General features: G+C 36.5%; 1 protein-coding gene across 2 annotated transcripts in view; it reads right to left on the bottom strand.

The window, feature by feature from the left end:
• tmem132e (transmembrane protein 132E) overlaps positions 1-23,023 on the bottom strand; it is a 415,507-nt gene that overhangs the window by 27,771 nt on the left and 364,713 nt on the right. For both annotated transcript variants that reach the window (XM_048189579.1, XM_048189578.1), the window contains exon 5: positions 4,494-4,637. In XM_048189579.1, the coding sequence (XP_048045536.1) occupies positions 4,494-4,637 (144 nt within the window). The remainder of the gene's footprint in view (positions 1-4,493; positions 4,638-23,023) is intronic.

Raw genomic sequence — 23,023 nt, 5'->3', positions numbered from 1 at the left:
TGGCTTATCTGTATCAGACAAACTTTTAAAAAGTTATTATATAAAGTAAATACATTAAGTGCCATCCTTCCACCATGTATATTACATATGAAATGGTAAACAACAAAGACTTGCATCAAAGCGGTTATTATTTTGCGTATTTCATAGCACAACTGGAATTCTGTATTGACCAATCAGCACCCAGGACTGAAACTTTTTTTTAAAAACATCATCTTTAAAGGCTGAAGATAATAACATGACATTTGCTAATATTATACATTATATATATTATTCCGTCACTGAACCGGAATCAAATTATGTGACTCATCTATACATGGCGATTCATGTCTAAATGTGTTTGTTGTGTTGGGAATGTGTGCAGTGAGGATTCTGGCTATGCAGCGGAATGGAATGGAATGGAATGGAATGAGAACGTGTGCTCTCAGATGGCCTGTGAGACTGTTCACAGCTTCCTGCTCCCGAACACAAAGCCCCACAGGGCCTCATCATTCAACACTCATATATATAATACACAGAGTAATGTAGATGTTCATTACACACACAAACAAAGACACCAACAAATAACTATACCATCCAAATGTGTGCAAAAATTTCAAAAAATACACCTCGCTGGTCTTATGGGAGTGTTTTATTACCAGCCTGTATGTAGAACCTGCGGCAAACATGATTTTAAAAGTCATTTCTATGCATGCAGCATATAACGTCATTCTCACAGTTATGCATGTAACCATCTGTTCTGGTGTCCCTATCCAGAAGTAAAAGCCAATAAGCCCTGTTACAATAGATACCCGTGACTACTGTACCTTTTGAATAAGATAAGCAAAAAGATGTTACTGGGCGCTGTAACCTTTGCCTTCTGCGTGACGCTTTTTTTTGCCACTGCACAGAGCATTTTATTGAACTGTCAGGACTCATGTTGTCTCAGCTTGAAGGGCTCATCTTGAATTAGCCTCCAAAGTTCAATAGCCCAGGCGGCCAAGCAAACCCACTCAATAACACCAGAGCTAATGCTCTGCCCAGGCACTGCGGCACACAAGGCTATTCTGAATCTTAAAACAGATAAACAACGAATGCCCTCACGGCCCGTCTCGGATGACTTATGGATCTCAATCTTGGCGGACAGATGACACTCTGAGGCATATTATTATTTCTCTACATTTTGGATACGGTTTATAGTCGAATTGGATTTCTACATTCAGATTTTGTCGTGCTATGGAACAGATGGTGAAGATTGTTGAAATTACGGTTTCCTTCAGCAAAGGACACTGCAAAATGTTTTCAGCCTGTATTTACAGTCCTCAGGTGGAACCAACTGCTCCCTTGTGCAAATATAGAGAAATAAATTCATTCATTGACTCAAATACACAATCTTAAGGGATTACTTGAGACAGAACTTGATATGAGCATTTAAAGCAGTAGTTCTCAACCTTTTTGACCTAAAGGCCTCTTGCTAACACAATTTTCAAAGCACCCCCCTGCCATATAATATAAGCTATTTCCACTAGTATTTCACCGAATTATTAATAAAAGTTATTTGTATAAAATCTATTTTAATAAACATAAACTAGGAAACAAATAGAAACAATTTTAAAAATGCAATAATATATAATAAACAGTTATTGTAATCTAGCAGTATGTTTTCTCTTTTTATTAGAGATGCACCAATACTAAATTTTCCCACCGTTACCGACAGCCGATTATTCGGAATGATATCTGCCGATACCGATACCAATAGTTTGATTTTTCTTTAGGAAAAAAAAAAAAAAAAAAACTCACAAATAATGCTGCAAACTATATAGGGAACCCTCTCATTTGGTACACTGTATTATTAGAGGTTACAATTAAAGGTGCTAAAGAGGATCTTTTCGTCGACTGAGAAACCAAAGACTGTTAGTGAGTTTTTGAAATGAGCGCATGTGTAAGAACAACCCTCCTCCTTCACAGCTCATTTCGAGGGAACGCCTCCCAAAACTCGTGCACGAGTATTGAAACACAAGTGTTTGTTTAAGACCGGCATTCGCTGTGTTGTGTTAGTGGATTCATTATGTCAGACTCACCGCAGGTAACTCATAATCTGCAGTTGTTACTCCTGTCTCCGGACAAAAACATTGCATGCGGCGCCTGTAGAGTGTGGAAAGTCACTGGAGCACGCAGCCGCGCACGTCTCGCACAAGGAACGACATGGCAGTGATTGACAAGCCAGAGGGCCAATCGTTTACGCAATCAAATTGGCTGATGTTTTTAAGGTCCTACCTCGTGCACAGATGTATATTAATATTATTCCTTTCAGTGCACCTAATAAATAGTCTTTTATCAGTTAGTAAAGACAGTTTCAAGTAATATTGCAAAAACGTATACAACAAAACATCCTCTTTAGCACATTTAACAACAGAGGTATTATATTCAACTGCTGTTTCTTTTCAGATATAATAATTAGACTCAAATAAGAACTGAAATGTTTGTATACAACTCAGTTGCAGATAAGGTAGTTTTCATAAGCGCCTGTCTTCATGGCAAATATTCAAACATACATATATAATTAACAGTAAATAAGCTCCTCTCTAATGTTTTTTTTATAGCTAACTTACGAACTGTGAACACTGGATAACTTTGCTGAGGTAAATGCAGCCTTAAGTGACACACTGTCACATTGTTCACAAGCTCAACCACAGTTGAAACACATTAAGTGATTACATGTGACATGATAGGGATTTCAATAAGTTGTACTGTATCTTTCAATATTCATGCATGTTTTTGGAGATAACTAAATAAATTATAATTAAAACGGAAGAAAAATGCGCTCTGTGCTGCCGCTTGTTTATTGTTAATTTATTGTTTGAATTTCACGATAAAAAAGAATTTGAAAGATGGGACTTTGTTTCTTAACAGAAGTAAAAAAGCACAAATCTCTTTGCGATTATTGGATGGGAGGTGCACTACAACTAATGTTTGGTATAGGGAAAAACCGCAGACCTGGCATCCATGGCAACCCTGGCTTGAACTACGGGTGATTCATTGGGTCAAATTTTAAAATCAGTATTTTATTAATTTTTTTAACTGTTAATGCGTTATAGTCACACTAACTTGCCCTAAATTCAACAAAATAGAGATTTTCTTTGCACACAGAATGACTTGCGGTCTGACATGTTTTTTCCACACCCTTTTGATTGACAGGATATAATTGACCCTGATCATCAGCTGTTCTGAAATTTATAACTTTAATCAGCCGATACAAATTATTGGCCAATACATTGGTGCATCCCTACTCTTTATCACACTAAAAATGATATAATACTGTCAAAGGCCAGAAAAAAAATGCATAATGTTATGAATATGTCCATATTGGTATATGAACAAACCCCTCTGTAAAAACCAAAGTCGCTTTTCCACCGAAATTACCCTGAACAAATTGCCCCGGGAACTTTTTCCCCCCAGACTTGTTGCTGTCTGCGTTTCCATCACGCTCTAAAATACTTTGAAGATTAAGTCCAGTGACGTCAGACTGCGCACAACTTTCCAGTTCCCGCTGGATTTCGTCCTCTGCATATAAGCTTAATAAAGCCTGAACATCGTCGTCGGCCCATCGTCGTATTTTTTTAACTCCATTGTTGATTTAAATATTAGATGGCTCCAACTGCACACACCACAACAGACTTTAAAAAATGGAAAATTGTATAAAATTGTCATTTTAATAAAATAGTAAATTTACTAAAATTGTCAATCAAACTGCTGCATAAACTCAACCAATCAGCATGTTCAGCACCCAAGTTCCACCCCCGAAAGTTCCTAAACTTTGAAAAAGTACTACCTCATGAGAAGGGACTTTCTGAGGGGGAAAGTTTTACCCGGAACTTCATTTAGACCCTGGTTCCTGCATTTGAAATACACCGAGTACCACCCCAAGTCCCTAGTTCCTGGGGAAAGTTCCTGAAGTGGAAACACGGCTCAAATAAAACTGGAAGGTTTGATATGTAAGTGCTACTGAAGTGGAGATTTCTTTCTCAGTGCATGAGAAAGAACAGAAAAACAGATTTTGCGAAAACTACCATTAAAGAAATGCATTGTAATTGAAATCTACAGATGCAAATAGATAAAGTGTAACACAATAAAAACTCAAATGCGTATTGTATTGTAGTCTTTCCATTAGTCTGAACAAGACAAGTTTTGACAATAATAAAAATAGCATTGCACTGCTTTCAAAGAGGCTCTTCATTTAAAATCATTAAACACAGGTCAAGTGTGTGACCTCTGCTGCTGTTCAGTGGGAGATGTTGTTCTGTTGAGCGCTGAACACTTTTGATGTACTGTCTGAGACTGAAAATGCATCGATCCCTCTAGGGGATCATTGAAGCAGTGGCCACAGAAGCATATAAACTCATCTTAAATGAGGTTTTGATGGTCGTTTTATGGTCTCTTAAGCTGTCCGCAATTGATTATGAGAATAGTAGAAGACATCCTAGTTCACTACACCTCTCAACATGGGCGTGACATACCTTGACAATGTCCTCATTGAATGACTTGCACTGCACAAAGGATGACACATCAGTGACTGCTCCGTTTATCTCTATGGAAACCACCTTGACAGGGATGGCCACAGTTCGGCCAGTAAGAACTGCCGTGTTGATAATCTCAGTGTCCTGGATATGGAAGAAAGAGAGAGGGACGAGAAAAGCGAGAGCATGAGTCAGGAGGTTAGTAGAAGTTCACTGCTCCAAAAGTCTGAACGTTCAGGAAAGCCCTGGAGTCAGTGCTACACTGCATAAGAAAGTATAAAACATGATCTGTATTCAAGTCGAAAGCCATGAGCTTCCCTCTTTCAAAAGAAAATATCCAATCAGCAAAGATTCCGGTCGACTGGTTTTGAAACTCGTTGAGACGCCTGAAATCAGAAGACCCAGGAATGTGTTCCTCATGCAGATTTTCAAAGGCAACTTCTTTAAAATATGTGTGTTTTTGATGATAATTACATCATGCATGATTATTGTAGAATAATTGGTAACATTCAGATTATGGAGCACATATTCACTATTAACTAGGAGTTTTCCCCTCAATAAACTGCTATTTACTGCTTATTGATTGTAAGTAAGTACTAATAAGCAGCCAATATGCTAGTAATATGCAACTAGTTAAAAGTTAATATGTGTTCCCTAATCTAAAGTGCTACCGAATAATTCAATATTGTAGAACTGGGAAAAAACAAAACAAAAAACATGACATGACATGAATATTCATCACATAAACACTCTCAAGACAAAAAAAAAAAAAAACAACACACAAAATACCTTAAGGTGCCACAAACGGATGTCAGCGCTTTCAACATGAATCACAACAAGGGTTACAAACAACAATCATTTGAAAAGAGGAACAAATTTAACCTGACATCCATAACAATGTAGATAAAACTGGCAAACTGTCAAACAATGCAACCATATTCATTATTCATGCCCCAGTGCCTGCTGGGAAACAGGGCCGGAGTAGGGCCCATTTTCAGCCCAGGAGTTTAATGCCGCTTTCTTTGTGTCTCTCTCACTGAAAATGAAATGGTCACTTGCACTTTCTGAGTCCTGTTTAAAACAGCCTTTATTTCTAAGTGGTACTGTTGGTCCAATTTATGAGCCCCCCACTGGGAATTCTCCCTATGGCCACTCCGGGCCTGCTGGGAAGAGTGCAAATGGGTATGAACCACAAAACCAGTACAGGCCAATTTGAACTCAAAGAGGCAGTAATCTAACTCAAATTATGTGCTTGGTTTGTCTGAAGTTTTTTTTTTTTTTTTTTTTTTTTTTGAGTAACTGAAATGCTGCATTTCAAATATTTGGTTATTTTTCAGCATTATTTTTTGGAACTCGCATAACTTTCGTAGAACCTTTGATTTACATTGAAATCAACCGATTATGTTCCATGTAAATGTATTTACCTTATTGTCAAAACTTGATTTAAATAATAATTGATAATTGATATAATAATCATACTAATAATTGATTTAAATAACAGTAATTTTTAAATAATAGTTGAGTTAAATAAAACAATGGACAAACCCAGCGGTTGGGTTAAATATTTGCCCAACCTACTGGGTTAAAACAACCCAATCCCTGGGTTTGTCCATTTTTAACCCAACTTTAACCCAGCATTTTTTTAGAGTACAGATTGATCCCGTGCCACAAGTTTATTCCAAGTGTTTTTGGGGTATACAGTAGGTTTTGGTTAAAAACAAACCAAAATTTAATGTATTATTTAACAAAATTCCATTAGTCTTGGCTGACGTGCGCATTCGTGAGAAGTTGTGAGAAATCAAGATTAACAAAAAACACAACATGAAATGCGATAACGTTTTGTTACATTAAACGCAACAGATATTTTCACCTCAGAGAAGAAGGTACATGGTTTGTATTTCATGTTGTGTTTTTAACCTTGATTTCTCACAACTTGTGTGCTTTTGGGTGAGACGGAGTGAACTGCGCGGCGCTTATAGAGTCTTGCGAATGCGCACGTAGCCGTGCACAGAAGATCAATGGCCAAGGTCAAGAATTTCATGGAATACTACATTCAATTTTGGTTTGTTTTTCACCAAACCCTTTCTTATACCCACAGAACATTCGGAATAAACGGCATGTGTCGCATGGGATCATTCTGAGATATTTTTGTGTCTTTTTTAAAAAGCTCGATACTGGTCGCTATTCATTGACATTAAAGGAATGAGCATGAGCAGAACATTTTTTTTTTTTTTTAATTCTCCTTTTGTGGCCCATAAAAGAAAGAAGGGCATACGGCATTAGAACAACACCAGGGTGAGTAAATGATGCTTTAATTTTCATTTTGGGGGGAACTATCCCTTTAACCTGGCATAGTCGTGGTTGCATTTTTTAAACATATTAAAAGAAGTTAACATAAATCAATATACAGACAGGTGAAAGCGCCGTAACAGTGTTATGACCTACATTTTCCAGTTAATTGTATCTTGTGCGCTGTGTCAAGGACATGAATGAGAATTAATGAGCTGAATTACTAAAATGAATTAAAATAAATGGCAAGAGCATCACCAGTATTTCCACAAGAGATAAAGCAATATTTTGATTACATACAGGAATATTCCAATAGCTGTGAAGCATTTAAACGTCTTTTCTGGAATAAAGGCTTAACCTGGATATGAATCTACATCTAAAAGGTCAATAAAAAAAAAGTAAAAGAGAAGAATACATCCTGTAAAACGTATGAAGCTTGAAGAAAAGAATGTACACGTTCAACAGCGTCATTTGTGGCGTTCTCAATCACTTTGTATAAAGCTCTCAGGCTAAGGCAGTTATACTAGACTACTTCAGAGTAATGGATTAACTTTTAAAATACTCTGTCCTGAGCTTCCTAATTTAAAAGTTTTCCTGTTAGATGACACATGCAAATAAATCTATGCTTTCAATTACATCTCAAGAGCTGAAGCCAATTAAAGAGCACATTGGCTTCACAATGGCTTTCCAAGAAAAATCAATTCATTATTTTGGATAGAAACGCTGCAGGGATGTTGCACAACTAACTGTAAATTATTTCCCTTGTGGCCGACAGGAATAAAGCAAAGATTATGCAGCTCTCTCTCCACTCTCTTTCCCTCACGCTTCGATCAAAACAGCATATGTGAGGAGAAACTTTCCACTGAGACCCTTTGCTTTAAAACAGACATTTAAAATAGTAGAAATAAAAGCATGCAAGTATGAATGAGAAATCTGCAGTCTTATTTGAACTGGTTTTCAATCAGCATCACTTGAATGTTTTTATTTCTAGAGTGCCCTTTCAGGTTGTCAGGGTTGAACATAATGTATTCCACATAAAATGACTCGACTCTTCATTTGGAAAAACTTTTTTTCTTTTCGCTTTGCTATGCTAAACTGCTTTCAAGTCCAAACCAGGTGCGGCACCAGTCATTGATAGTGAAAATGCAGAACATATTTGAGGTTCCAGCTGAAGTGTCATATGTGGAATAGACAAAATGTTCTATAGATGTGAATTTGTGTGTTAGTTATGTAATGGACTGGTCAACCAGGGGTGGAGTAATACATTTTGCTAATTCATTGGTTTGAAATCAAATTAAAGTCAAGTTGTTACTGTGCTACCAAACATGACATTTGAGGAATATTTCAATATTTCCGTTTACCATTGTTTCATTTTATTTACAGATTTAGTTGTGGGGTGCTAGAGCACATTTGCACTCTTCAAAATGGCACTTTCATTTTCTCGAAATTGTATATATATGTATTGAATATATATATATATATATATATATATATATATATATATATATATAGTACAGTCCAAAAGTTTGGAACAACTAAGATTTTTAATGTTTTTAAAAGAAGTTTCGTCTGCTCACCAAGGCTACATTTATTTAATTAAAAATACAGTAAAAAACAGTAATATTGTGAAATATTATTACAATTTAAAATAACTGTGTACTATTTAAATATATTTCACAAAGTAATTTATTCCTGTGATGCAAAGCTGAATTTTCAGCATCATTACTCCAGTCTTCAGTGTCACATGATCCTTCAGAAATCATTCTAATATGCTGATTTGCTGCTCAATAAACATTTATGATTATTTTCAATGTTGAAAACAGTTGTGTACTTTTTTTTTTTCAGGATTCCTTGATGAATAGAAAGTTCAAAAGAACAGCATTTATCTGAAATACAAAGCTTCTGTAGCATTATACATTACCGTTCAAAAGTTTGGGGTCAGTAAGAATTTTTTTTTTTTTTTTTTTTTTAAAGAAATTAAAGAAATGAATACTTTTATTCAGCAAGGATGCATTAAATCAATCAAAAGTGGCAGTAAAGACATTTATAATGTTACAAAAGATTAGATTTCAGATAAACACTGTTCTTTTGAACTTTCTATTCATCAAATAATCCTGAAAAAAAATATTGTACACAAATATTTTGTACAACTGTACACATTAAATGTTTCTTGAGCAGCAGATCAGCATATTAGAATGATTTCTGAAGGATCATGTGACACTGAAGACTGGAGTAATGATGCTAAAAATTCAGCTTTGCCATCACAGGAATAAATTACTTTGTGAAATATATTCAAATAGAAAACAGTTCTTAGTATATATATATATATATATATATATATATATATATATATATATATATATAATCTTAGTGGTTCCAATAGTGGACTGTACTGTATATATATATATATATATATATATATATATATTGTATATGATTAATGTATACATATGGAATGAAATATATAGATTGTACTGAATGTTGGCTTGCTTATTTTGCTCAAGAGCATGATCAATTTTAGTACTATCTATATATTATTATAGTACTTATTCATATTTTGAATTTGCTTTTAATTTTATATTTTTAGTTTTTGTTTTAATTTCAGTTATGTTTTAGTAGTTATGTTATAGTGGTTTTTAAAGGTGCCCTAGAACCAGTTTTTACAAGATGTAATATAAGTCTAAGGTGTCTCCTGAATGTGTCTGTGAAGTTTCAGCTCAAAATACCCCATAGATTTTTTTAAATTATCATTAACTAATGCAGCATCATTAACTATGCAACGATTCAGGCTGCGGCCCCTTTAAATCGCACGCTCCCTGCCCTTGGCTACTGGCTGCCCTTGTGTAATGCCTTGAACATTGGGGGCGTACATATTAATGATTCGCCTGTTTTTCTGAGGTCTTTTAAACAAATGAGATTTACATAAGTAGGAGGAAACAATGGAGTTTGAAACTCAATGTATGTCTTTTCCATGTACTGAACTCTTGTTATTCAAATATGCCAAGGTAAATTAAATTTTTGATTATAGGGCACCTTTAAAATTCCTCTTTAGCTTTATATATGTGACCTGATCCAGTCACAGTGACCCAAATTTCAAAATTGAGATTTTGGTATCAATGGAAAGAGGAGACCATAAGCTTTAAAATGATATCCTAGTAAAAGTCATACCTTGAACGGTTTTAAAGATATTTTTACAGCTTAATTTGACCAAAGACATTTGTATATATATAAATGCTATTAAACCAGATTGAAGATTTGCTAAAATCAGAAAGATTGAACAGAGGTGCTACATTTCTGCTTGAGCGAGAGGGTGTGTCAGTGTGTGTGTGTATAGATGTGTGTGCATCCTTGACTGTCACCTCGCGCATACACGCACATGTAGACGCAGTCACAGAGAGCCCCCAGTGAGTTTAACGCTTTGGTGACTTTGCTCTCTTTTGACAGCAACATTTCTCAAATTAAAGGTTCTCTAAGCGATCCTGAGCGGAGTAACTTCCTGTTGACGTTCGAAGTGTTGTCAAACAAAACAGAGGCTAGCTAGACCCTCCCTCCGCCTCCTCTTCCCCCTCCCCTCCGTGCTTCCTGAAACAGTCATGAACGCGCATTTAAAATCATTCTTGTCGGTTATTGGCTGGAGCATGTTTATTATGTTTCGTGGTCCAGGCTGCACCAGTTTGTTTTTATTGCCATTTTCAGAGCTTGTGGCGACTACAGAGACCTCGTTTTTTTACAGTGTGTTCAGGGGACAGGCAGCTAGCGGATAGTGAGGAGATGTTTGCTGTGTGTGACAAAAAATGTTTTGGCCAAAAAACACGTGACATCGTTTAGAGGACCTTTAATAAACAGAACTACACACAGTATACTACACTACACAGTATTGAACTATCTTTCTGAGGAGATCTGCTAGCTAGTTTACACAGAGTGCTCAGCGCTGCTAGTCTGACAGGAGGATGGCTGGACCAATCACGTGCCGGACAAATGATCAGTGTTTACGTCACTGTTTGTGTACATTTCTAAGCTTTTCGATTAGTTTTATACAACGATTAACACCATATTTGGAGAGCAGAGATAGTGACGTTTCAGGGGATACCTGGAATATAGGGAAATACTCAGAAGTGACGAGAGGAGTTGAGAAAAGCAATGTTCATTTGCAGCGAATTTAGTAAAACTTTGTCAACTTTAATAGTCATTTAAATACCTTTACTCAGTTATCTGGACTACGAAACTTTTGGGAGATTATATTTGAATGTCTGTTCTTTGAAAATAGCTAAAAAAAAAGAAATCAATTTTTTCATTGTTTTTCCACATAATCACAATATCTTAAAGGTGCCCTAGAATCCAAAATTGAATTTACCTTGGCATAGTTGAATAACAAGAGTTCAGTACATGGAAAAGAGTTTCAAACTCCATTGCTTCCTCCTCCTTATGTAAATCTCATTTGTTTAAAAGACCTCCGAAAAACAGGCGAATCTCAACATAACACAGACTGTTACGTAACAGTCGGGATCATTAATATGTACGCCCCCAATATTTGCATATGCCAGCCCATGTTCAAGGCATTACACAAGGGCAGCCAGTATTAACGTCTGGATCTGTGCACAGCTGAATCATCAGACTAGGTAAGCAAGCAAGAACAATAGCGAAAAATGGCAGATGGACTTTGATTTAAAGGGGCCGCAGCCTGAATCGGTGCATAGTTAATGATGCCCCAAAATTGGAAGTTAAAAAAATTAATAAAAAAAAAACTATGGGGTATTTTGAGCGGAAACTTCACAGACACATTCAGGGGACACCTTAGACTTATATTACATCTTGTAAAAACTGGTTCTAGGGCACCTTTAAAATGGAACGTTGCAACTTCCGACTCATTTCGCCAGAACGGGTCACAAACCTTGTTCTGTCACAATTTAGATTAGGGTCCAATTCTGACTATTAACATACTATTAACTATGTCTATTGCCTCCATAAACTCCTAATTACTGCTTATTAATAGTAAGTTAGTAAGGTAGTTGTTAAGTGTAGAAGAATGAAGAATAATTTTGCTGTGGCGCCCGAGGAGCGATTGTGGGTTAGGTGCTTTGCTCAAGGGCATCTCAGTCATTTCCTGCCAGTATTGAAAATCGATCCCACAACCTTCAGGTTGCCGGTCTGACTCTATAATCATTAGGCCACGACTTATACTGTTATTGTATAACCACAATAACAAGCACAGCGGAATGGCACCACTTGTCACATTATTGCATCACAAGTCGTGCTGTAGACTGATTCATTTCATTTAAAAAAAAACAAACACATAAAACACTCTCTCTCTCTCTTCATTCACATTTTAAGCATGAGAGAAGTCACTAGATGAAAAGGGTCATAAATGTTCGACTTGCAAATAACATCTGAATTAGGTTCCCTTTAATATCTCCCCACTGAGCAAATGAGTTATTAGCTAAGAATTACTCTGATAGCCTTAGCTGAAACTGCATAATCATAATTTTCATTCAAAGTGCATAACTGGCCTGCCTGCCTAGTTTAAATGGAAGTCTTGGGCACTAAGAAATAAAATTCATTACAGGCCCCTGCAAAGGCTTTACATCCTGCAGTCGACCAGCTTGATTCTTTTCCTGACATCTCATTTTTATGCAAGGTAAACTTTAAAGGTCAACAACATCCACCCATTGAATTTATTTAATTCATACGATTCATGTTCAGAAAAAGCCTATTGTGCTGGTGTTGCCTACCGCTGTCATTTCCTCCACTCCAAGCAAAAGGCTAAACAGATGGTCATGGACACACAGGGACTCTCAGCAAAGGAAGCGGATTCAAATCCAAGTTTATTTTCTGCAAATAATAACTAAGCACAGAAAAGGCTACAGTAATAACAATATTAAGATTTAACTTAAAAAGCATTGAGTCTCATTCCTTACAAAAAGCAGTGGTACCATGGTGACTTACCAGATGATTATACCATGGACTTTGAACTTTGATTCAAAGTATGCCATGGTATTACCATAATAGATTATGATGAAATATTATTACTCTTAGAAGAAAAAAAAAAGGTTAATTGGCGTTCTATAGAGCAGTAGGGGTCCCCCACTAGGGGTCGCTAAAGATTTACGAGGGATCGCCAAGCTCACTGTAGTTTGAGGGTTAGTGACGAAACAGTTACCAGTTTGACAATAAACCATGATGCACTTTCCGACGGTTAGTATTACAGTTTAAATTTTTAATCATCATTAAAACCGTATTTGATTGCCAGAATTTGGAAAACTCACGAAAAATACTGTCCAGTACTAAGCAAAGTAAGCACTCAAGCAGATACAGCAGGAAGTGAGAGTTTCGATTGAAAAAAATGGCGAAAGAAGTGAGAGGTTTTACAACAGAGTTCTGAGGGAAATTATATGAAGTATGAATGAATTCTATGAATGTATCTCTGAAGGGAACTGACTGCCTTGAGAAAAGTTCTGATGGCATTTTCTTTTCATCGTCCCTCTGTGTAGCGCTGCTTTGTTTATGGGGTTACCGGGGAAACAGCTTTATATCTGCTGTTACAAAAGCACCACCTACTGACAGAGAATGGATTTACATTTTCATTGAAACTGATTCTGTGAAACTCAGACCAAATTTTTATGCGCTGTTATAAATTTAGAAGTTAAGTAAAGCTAATGGAAAATAAGCTAATGTGCATTCTAAAAGAATTCTGATTCTAATTAAGATAATAAGGTATCTAGAATTATTAATTGAGCTGATTAAAAAATCATTTTGACTCATCCTGTTTCTTAAAAATTATTTAAAGGAATATTAGGTTTATAATTTTAAGGGCTTTGAATGTTAAAATAGGGGTCTCCTGCGAAAAAAGTTGGGAACCACTGCTATAGAGAGCCCTAGGGTTCTTGACACAATTTTAAAGAACTCGTCACGCCAAAAGGTTCTACATAAGAAGAAATTTCTTAAATTACTGCGTAATACTTTCAAGTTTAACAGGTTATTTAACTTTTTTCTTGTGATTATGTATGAGCTGCTTAAATTATAAAATAAAAATCCATGGGAACCCCTAAAATTTTCTATATATGAAGCACCTGGCAGAACCCTTTAAGGTTTTATACAGACCATACCATGGTATTTTTATTATTATTATAATTTTTTTTTTTTTTTTAAACACTGTACTTTGATATATTTGATTCTCATTGTAATACCATGATACATGTCAAAAAAATACATGAATAAAATGAAAAATAAAAAAACCCAAAACATTAACATGGCTTTTGATAACTTTTTAATAATAGTAATATAGCGCTCTGCTCTAACACAAGAGAGGGGTCAACGCTTCCCCAGCCCATAACCTCACTCTGAATCATTTTAAAGTTGACAGCACTGTGTGAGTGTGTGGTTGGGAATGCAAATAGAAGTATCATTCTCTTGTGGGCAGTATTTACAGTGACAGACAGCCAGAGCCGAGTGGTCTCACATGATGGGTGAAACAGCCAGCTCAGATGGATACAGACAGTTTTAGGCGTAAATAACAGCAAGGGAGCTTTTGCAAGCCATTAAACACTTCACACACAGTCAGAGCAAGGTAAACCCGAGCCTCTTATCCAGACATAAGGATACCAAAGATACAGGCTATTTGATATAAGACACTGCTGAGGTGATAGACTGCCTTTACGATGAGATTCTTCTGAGCAACTTACAGTTTTTGTGCACTGTACTATGAATAACCAGCTTGGTGTATAGCAGCAAATGCTTTATGGGTTTTAACAAGGATGTGTGGTGCTGTGGTCAATTATGGGCATTTTACAGTCAACATGAAATGGCTTTCAGAGCCAATTTGACTTTCAAGACATAAAACAAGATATTCTGTCTGATATTTCTGAGTAAAACAGGATTTTTAGCCTTCAGTGTAAGGCAAGACTAGATTCTTTCCATCTGAAATGTAACAGATTGTAGAAAGGAACTGTTCCATACCAGAAAGTGAGTTTAACCCTAAAGCCATGTATCATATTTTTCATTTATTTTCATGACTGTCTAAGGTCATGTAATTTATTTTCCACCATTACAAATCAAAATTAAATAATAATAATAATAATAATAAAAAAAAAAAATTTCAAAGATTGTAAATGTGATGAAAAAAAATGTTTTTGCTATGATCAATAAATTGCCATTAAAAGCCTGATCTCTCTCTCTCTCTCTCTCTCTCTCTCTCTCTCTCTCTATATATATATATATATATATATATATATATATATATAAAATCTGATTAAAAAATAATATTTTGTTTTCTGGCTATAATTTGTCAGATTTTACAGGATTAAGAAAGTAAATAAAGTTCAATTTTTCTTTAAAAAGGGGCCAAGTTAATGTTAAAATCTTAATCTATCCCTCAGGTTTAGAGCCTAAGGAAAAAACATAAGGTCATGATGACCTCACATCCAGAATCCATCCTCTTTCATATACCAGGATTATTCCCTGATCTGTGCATTTGTGTCCATTATACTAGTCCCAATTGGAAGACCATGTCATATTTTATTTATGATGTACTATTGAAGCAGGAGCAGCAGTAAAGCCCATGTAGCCAACACATACTCTGTCCCCCGAGTGTATATCAAGGACTGCCTTCACATGCCAAAACTGAGCTATTTCAAGGGAACATGCAGAGCTGATCCTGTGTGAGTGTTAAAGGCCTCTCTCATTGGCCAGGCTTGAAAGAGCAGTTCATATTAATGGAGGTTGAGAGACAAGCTTTGTGAGGTAAGAGGGCTAATTGTGGCCAAACTGAGCTTGTTGGGAAAAATGGCTGGGGTTACACATAAGTCATAGTGTTTCATTTGTAGGAGCCAAATATCTGAGACCACCTCTGAAAATGACTCTACTGAAATAGAAAAAAAAAAAAAAAATGACATTTGACATTTAAGAACAGAATTTTCCAGAATATGTCCTTCATTTGCAGAAATCAGTATGTTTACCTGCTCTAATTTTCTTCAATTCATAGGAATCTAATTCCAATATCATTGCCGTTTCTACCTTGATGACATACAGTATAATATAATACAAGTATCACTAGGGATGTCAATTTACATAAATTTAAAAAGACAGAGTACAACTGCACACTCACTTAAGTATTTTTATTATTTCCAACATTTCAGCAGACAAGCAGCCTTTATTATTGGACACTGATTTTGATGTCATTGATGTCACTTGTGAGTAATTGTTGGTTCTATTAATGGTGTTCTCCATTTTGTAATAAGTTGTACCTGGACAAATGCTGCTTGTCTGCCGAAACTGTGAGTGTGCAGTTATACTCTGTATTTACAACATTTCTTTTTTTAACTTGCACCTCAAAAGGTGTGCGTTTGCTTCTGCCATTGCTCTACTTAAGAAATGTACATAAATTCCTGTAAGAAATCGTTATTTAAATTAATGATCAATTAATCATTAACTTTAACCTCTTAAATCCAAAGAGGATACTAAGTTATCATGTTTCTTAACAACCACTTGCTTAACCAACATACAGTGGGTACGGAAAGTATTCAGACCCCCTTAAATTTTTCACTCTTTGTTATATTGCAGCCATTTGCTAAAATCATTTAAGTTCATTTTTTCCCTCATTAATGTACACACAGCACCCCATATTGACAGAAAAACACAGAATTGTTGACATTTTTGCAGATTTATAAAAAAAGAAAAACTGAAATATCACATGGTCCTAAATATTCAGACCTTTTGCTGTGACACTCATATATTTAACTCAGGTTCTGTCCATTTCTTCTGATCATCCTTGAGATGGTTCTACACCTTCATTTGAGTCCAGCTGTGTTTGATTATACTGATTGGACTTGATTAGGAAAGCCACACACCTGTCTAAATAAAACCTTACAGCTCACAGTGCATGTCAGAGCAAATGAGAATCATGAGGTCAAAGGAACTGCCTGAAGAGCTCAGAGACAGAATTGTGGCAAGGCACAGATCTGGCCAAGGTTACAAAAAAAAATTCTGCTCCAGAGTGCTCAGGACCTCAGACTGGGCTGAAGGTTTACCTTCCAACAAGACAATGACCCTAAGCACACAGCTAAAATAACAAAGGAGTGGCTTCACAACAACTCTGTGACTGTTTTTGAATGGCCCAGCCAGAGCCCTGACTTAAACCCAATTGAGCATCTCTGGAGAGACCTAAAAATGGCTGTCCACCAACGTTTACCATCCAACCTGACAGAACTGGAGAGGATCTGCAAGGAGGAATGGCAGAGGATCCCCAAATCCAGGTGTGAAAAAACTTGTTGCATCTTTCCCAAAAAGACTCATGGCTGTATTAGATCAAAAGGGTGCTTCTACTAAATACTGAGCAAAGGGTCTGAATACTTAGGACCATGTGATATTTCGGTTTTTATTTTTTAATAAATCTGCAAAAAATGTCAACAATTCTGTGTTTTTCTGTCAATATGGGGTGCTGTGTGTACATTAAAAAGGAAAAAAGCTTAGAAGCTTGGCTTTACAATGAATATAGGAAATATGACCATCACTTAACAAATGCTTTTAAATTTGCTGACATATTAGTGCTCTATTTTCATAGCATGAAAAAATAACTGCTTTACATGAAAATGTCATATGTACAGATAGACTTGTGTCATATATCATTGGAAAGCTCTCAATTAGCAGAATACAAGCATATTTGTTAGAGATCAAACTATACCGAGTATTTGTTTGAAAAGCTCAGCTTATGCACATGTAAACAGTATCATGATACATTTGCACCACATTTTTTGTTTGTAACTTTGTGAAACATTAGTAAACGATAGTAGATCGCATATCATTATTTAGAGCAGGTGGTCTCAAATGAGCCCAAACACAATATAAGAGCATGCGTTGATCATGGAGTGATATGACATGCTGCTTGGCTAAAGCTATTGGATCCAATCATGTCATGATCATGACAAAGTGTGGAAACTATATCTCAGGTATAGTGGTTAGGAATGATGTGTAAAAACCAATTAGACAGCTGGGTTGGATTGTTTAGATCACTCAGATTGACAGGTCTTGATTTACTATGCGCCATAGAATAGGAGCGCGCAGCTGAAACATCGCTGGAAGATCATCACTCATCAAACAAGATCTTATTACTTATTTATTCAGTGTACTTTTATTGTGCCGTTTATACAAGTAGTTCTTATGTTCAGTAAAATTGGTTTGTTTGGAGGGTTTCTCGGACACTTAGTTTAGTAATTATGTTTTGAAATAAACAGCTAGCCTACCTAATCCATTGCATGGCTTGAAGACATTAATTCACTTAGAATACATTAGCACTCTAATGATGACCTTGCTTAATTGGCCATCGATAAGTTTTATCGATTAAATTATTATCAACAATTAATCGATTGTCGATTCATTGTTAGCATCTGCTCTGTGTTTGTGTTTTGCTTCAGTTGGACTTTGAGTTAGTTTTGCCATGTTCTCAGTTCAGTTTCCTGTGCTTGCTTTGTTCATTTTCAGCTCTTGCCATGGTTTTTGATTTGCCCTCATGTGTCTCACCTGTGTCTTGTTAATTATCTTGTTTAGTTTCTAGTGTTTCTTGGTGTATATATAGCCCTCAGTTTCAGTTGTTGCTTGTCAGATCTCGTCTCATAATAGGTGTTGTTGTTTCCCGTATTTTTGTCTCCAGATAATCTGAAGTAGCGCAATTTTGAGTTTATTTTAATTAAAGAACTGCATGCGATTAGATCCTGCTTTTATTTTCTGTTTTTATTTCCAGCCTTGCTGACAATAATATAATACAACATATCTTGTTCATTATATTTTTTATTTCACATCTCTGATTTTCAGTGTGGTGTCAGACTTTGGATCCCATTTTATATACACCCTCTCTCTCACACTCTGCTTTGTATCCAGAGATTTATACATGTGATCATTCAGAAATTCAAAAGAAATACAATTGTGCTGCCTATTGTGTGTGTATATGCATGGTGTTGTATCTGTATGTGTGCATCTGCTCTGTATGTAGGATACTCATTAGATGCTCTGAATGAACGTGAATGTGGCTCCGTAGGTGTATGAAGTGGGATTTGCTCGCCACCAGTGCAGGATTCATTTCATAGGCTTGGCATACAGCATATAGGTTCTGCCATTGTTGTGTCTATAAACACCTCTTATATGAGCCTCTCTGATTGCTTCCTACTTACAAATCCCCCAATGAGGGTGAACAGACCTCTTGAGTATTTAGAAAATTTATAAAGAAGGTCTTTTCATGCAAAGCCCACATAAACACATGGCATATTGTGTATATCCCATATCTTCCAGCTATTGAACACATCCGTGTGTGTCTAACACTTTAGCTGCAAAACCTAGTGAGCTGCCTCCTAGTGTCTACTGCCTAAATAGACAACTGCACTCTCTGGCAGTCTCCTAATTGATATAGACCCTCGTAATGACTGATTTGGAATGGTCTACGTAGCCTAAAATTTATATAAAAAGACCTGATTTACCGGTAAATTCCCAGTAAGAGATCATGTGTGAACAGGAGCTTTTCAAAAATACCAGTAAATCAGTTCTAGCAATTTCCTGGTATGATAGCATTATCAGTAAATTACCGGTATGATGCTGTTTGTGAACAAAGAACAGGATTACTGGTATGAGAACATATGAGGTCAGAACATGCTTATTTAAGAAGTCTGTTTTGGGCCAATCATAAAGCTCTGTTGGAGCCGTTTACGGTAAGTTCGGCTGCTTTTAATGGAGTGGTGTCGGAAATGAGTTAGCATTTTAGCACTTCCGGTTCATTACCCTGAAGTCAATGGGTTTTTGGTTAAATGCTTGAAATAAGGTCTGTGGTGAACACATGCTAAAAATATTTTCACATTTTATTCTATGATATAAAATACATCAGTAATATCCTCCTGTGATTTTTTTTTTTTAAAGCTTTTACTTGTCTTGTAAAAGGCGGTTGCTAACAAGTGGCTAATTGTGACTACATAGGTCGTCGGGACATTAAACGTCATCAGCTGAATGGATTAACTCACAAGTCCACTTTCACAGCCTAGTTTTCTTTATAATCACGCTCTTCCAAACTATTATAACTCAAACTTTGTTTTTAAACAAAGACTGAAAGAGTTGTCGGAAGCTTAGTGATGGTGAACGCTGAAGTTACGAGGCCATGGTGTAGTTTGTTCATTGCCTAAGTTTAGCTTTTGATTTCTGCTGATTGTATTTACGCTTCTAAATTCATAAAAGTTGTGATCATTTGTGAAGATTATCAAGAGGAACTAAATGTACAAGAACCATAAGCTTTTGTTAGTCACAGAGCGAATTTTTTTGCAATAATCCAAAAGCCAATGGAAAAATCTTAGTGGGCATTTGCAAGGGAACCAGGGTGATGCTAACTTCCGGGTTGGCCTACAAAAATGTCATCCCTGCACCACTCCATTGTTTTTCAATGTAAACGTGCTAGACAGACGTCTGACTGTTGCGCCACGTCTCGATCTCGAGACCCTGCCTTCTTTTCCATTCATCAGTGTCACAGTTTGGTCTATGTATTTTGGGACTCTTAAGCCGCTTTTCCACCGTTGGGCCAAACGGTTCTAAGAACGGTTAGGAATGGTTCCAGTTGTATTTCTACTAGGGCTGGGCGATATATCGCATGCGATTTTCACGCGCATTTCGTCAGTAAAGCCGGTTCCCTGATTACTGCTAAATCGCCATCACCTGCTTTCAAATGGAGCGGCATTTAATAGACAGAGCCGTAGTTCACTGACAAGCTACGCAATATCGCGTTCATTATCAAAGGCGATTCATCTGCGATATGAACGCGATAATGCGTAGCTTGTCAGTGATCTACGGTTGTCAGTGATCTACGGTAATCAGGGAACCGGCTTTACTGACGAAATGCGCGTGACAATCTCATGCGATATATCGTGCAGCCCTAATTTCTACTTGAGCCTGGTACGGCACGGCATGATTACAAACAGTTCTCGGCCCAGAATTTTCTGTACGGTTGGCTAACCGTGCTGGTAGAATCCATGAAGTGACGTCACCACTCAGGATTGGTCACTTGTCTGCTGCTTGGCTGCCAGTTTCTCTCTAGCTGGCTAAGCGTGCTAGTTGAGCAATGTAAACACAAATTACAACACAGGGCATCCGTGTACATCCGAGGACATGTGCACTTTGGTCAGAGCGGGAATAATGCAATTAATGTGTTTACATGCCTGTTTATTGTGATTAAAATCGGTGTACACCACCTAGCTTAATGAGATTATGGTTACTACGATTATGAACTTAATCACATTCATTTGATCAAAGTATTGCGTTTACATGAGGTAAAGTTATGTATGTTATATATATGACTGATGCATTTTTTTTAAATTTTTTTTTTGCATTCCAAAGAGCTCTGATATCAGGGCAACAGTGAAAAAAGAAACCATATCCATAGTGGCTGGCCCAAATTGGCATGGAATGGAGCAGTTAAGCAAAGAGAACGGTTTAGCCAATGGTGGAAAACCGGCTTTAATTTGAAGTTTTTCTGTTCCGTTTTCCTTGTCATAGTTATTCATTGTTCAGTTGATTAGAGTCTCACCGATCTCTAATTGACAAGGTGTATTTAAACCCTCAGCTGTCTTCTGTTCTTTGTTTTGTGTAGAAGTTTCATGCTGATGTTTCTATGTATTAGGGTGTTTATTAAATGTTATTTAAGTGATCATCTGCATCAAACATCTTTGTCTGGATGCGTGACAATCAGCGCTGCGGCTCTGCAGTTATTGCATACTATAGTAACAGCAATACTATAGTGACTATTATGAGTCTTGTGTTTTTAAGAGCAAAACCCACATTCTGTGTGATCATCACAGAGTTTACAGGTATTTTGGTACTGATGTGTGAATGGTATCTTAGCAGTAAAAAGATGGAATGATGTGAACAGCACATTTGTGTCTTTATTGGAAAAGTCGTTCTAGTAATTTTACAGTAATTTACTGGGATTACTGTGTGAGGGACTAATATTTTATAAGCTATTACTTTCAGTCTTTAATTAATTATAAATATAATTAAAGGATCTTAACAATCTTTTCTCAACGATCTTGGACATATTTTTCTGTACTTTGTTTTGGTGCATACTGGGATCACCTTCTCTGTAAAGAATAAATGTGGTGTTGCATTAGAATTTGGCTAAAATAAAGTATTTTAGGAAGCAGCATAATTAAACTGACCACATTTTGGAACAGCCTTCATGTGAGGAGCCCACCTATGATGTCTTAAAATACTGCCTACTGATGCAGCTGACTAGGTTTTGGAACAGAGCTTAAACCTGTTCTTGGATTCTTTGTGTGTGTGCATGAAAGGAGGTATAGTGAAAAATTGAGGCCTTAGCTCCTGCACTGCTGCAGTTTTTAGTATTTCCCTCATGACCCTCTTGTTTTGTATTCACTTCTTGTTATTTGAACCGCTATATTCTGCCGGCACAGGGCTTTTGAAACACACCGATAGGTTTCAGGGGGGATGGAGGATACAGACAGGTCAAAGCAGCTCTACATGAAGCAAACGTTTTTTTTTTTTTTTTCTGCTGCACCTGGTCCCCATGTACTGATTCATGCTAGAGTTTAAGCATACACAAATATTTTTGCGGGAAAGCAAGTGGCCTCAACCAACCAGAGATGAATTTTAATAGGTGAAAAATTTAGCTTCTTACTGTACTTCTGGCGTGAGCATGACAAATCCTTGCTAGCCCTTTATATAGACATATGACCTTAAAAATTCTACAGTGAAAGTGTGAATGAGGTCTTTTCTGGCATATCTTATAATACCCTTGTGAAAAATAATTCACTTTAGCATACTTTTAAAGAGAGTATATAGTACAGAAATAATATATATCAAAAGAATATCCTGAGGTGTGAATTTAAAGGTGCGATGTGTAAATTTTAGGAGGATCTACTGACAGAAAGGCAATATAATATACATAACTATGTTTTTAGTGGTGTATAAAGACCTTACATAATGAACCGTTATGTTTTTATTACCTTAGAATGAGCCATTTCTATCCCATATACCAAGGATCCCTTTACAAGTTAAGTCACCATTTGTGCTGGCATGTTTCTACAGTAGCCCTAAATGGACAAATTACTCTACAGAGCATGTTTGCTTGACTGGCTTCTCTCTGCTGTCTCAGACGATGACATGTTTATCCTGTGTTGGCCACCGTAGCTCCTCTATATTGCAATTCTCAAACTCACTGCTAGATGCCGCTAAAATTTACACACTGCACCTTTAAAGGGTTAGTT

The sequence above is a fragment of the Megalobrama amblycephala genome, linkage group LG4 (genome assembly GCF_018812025.1).
Source record: "Megalobrama amblycephala isolate DHTTF-2021 linkage group LG4, ASM1881202v1, whole genome shotgun sequence".
NCBI classification, from domain to species: Eukaryota; Metazoa; Chordata; class Actinopteri; order Cypriniformes; family Xenocyprididae; genus Megalobrama; species Megalobrama amblycephala.
This window is presented reverse-complemented; position numbering and strand designations above follow the sequence as displayed.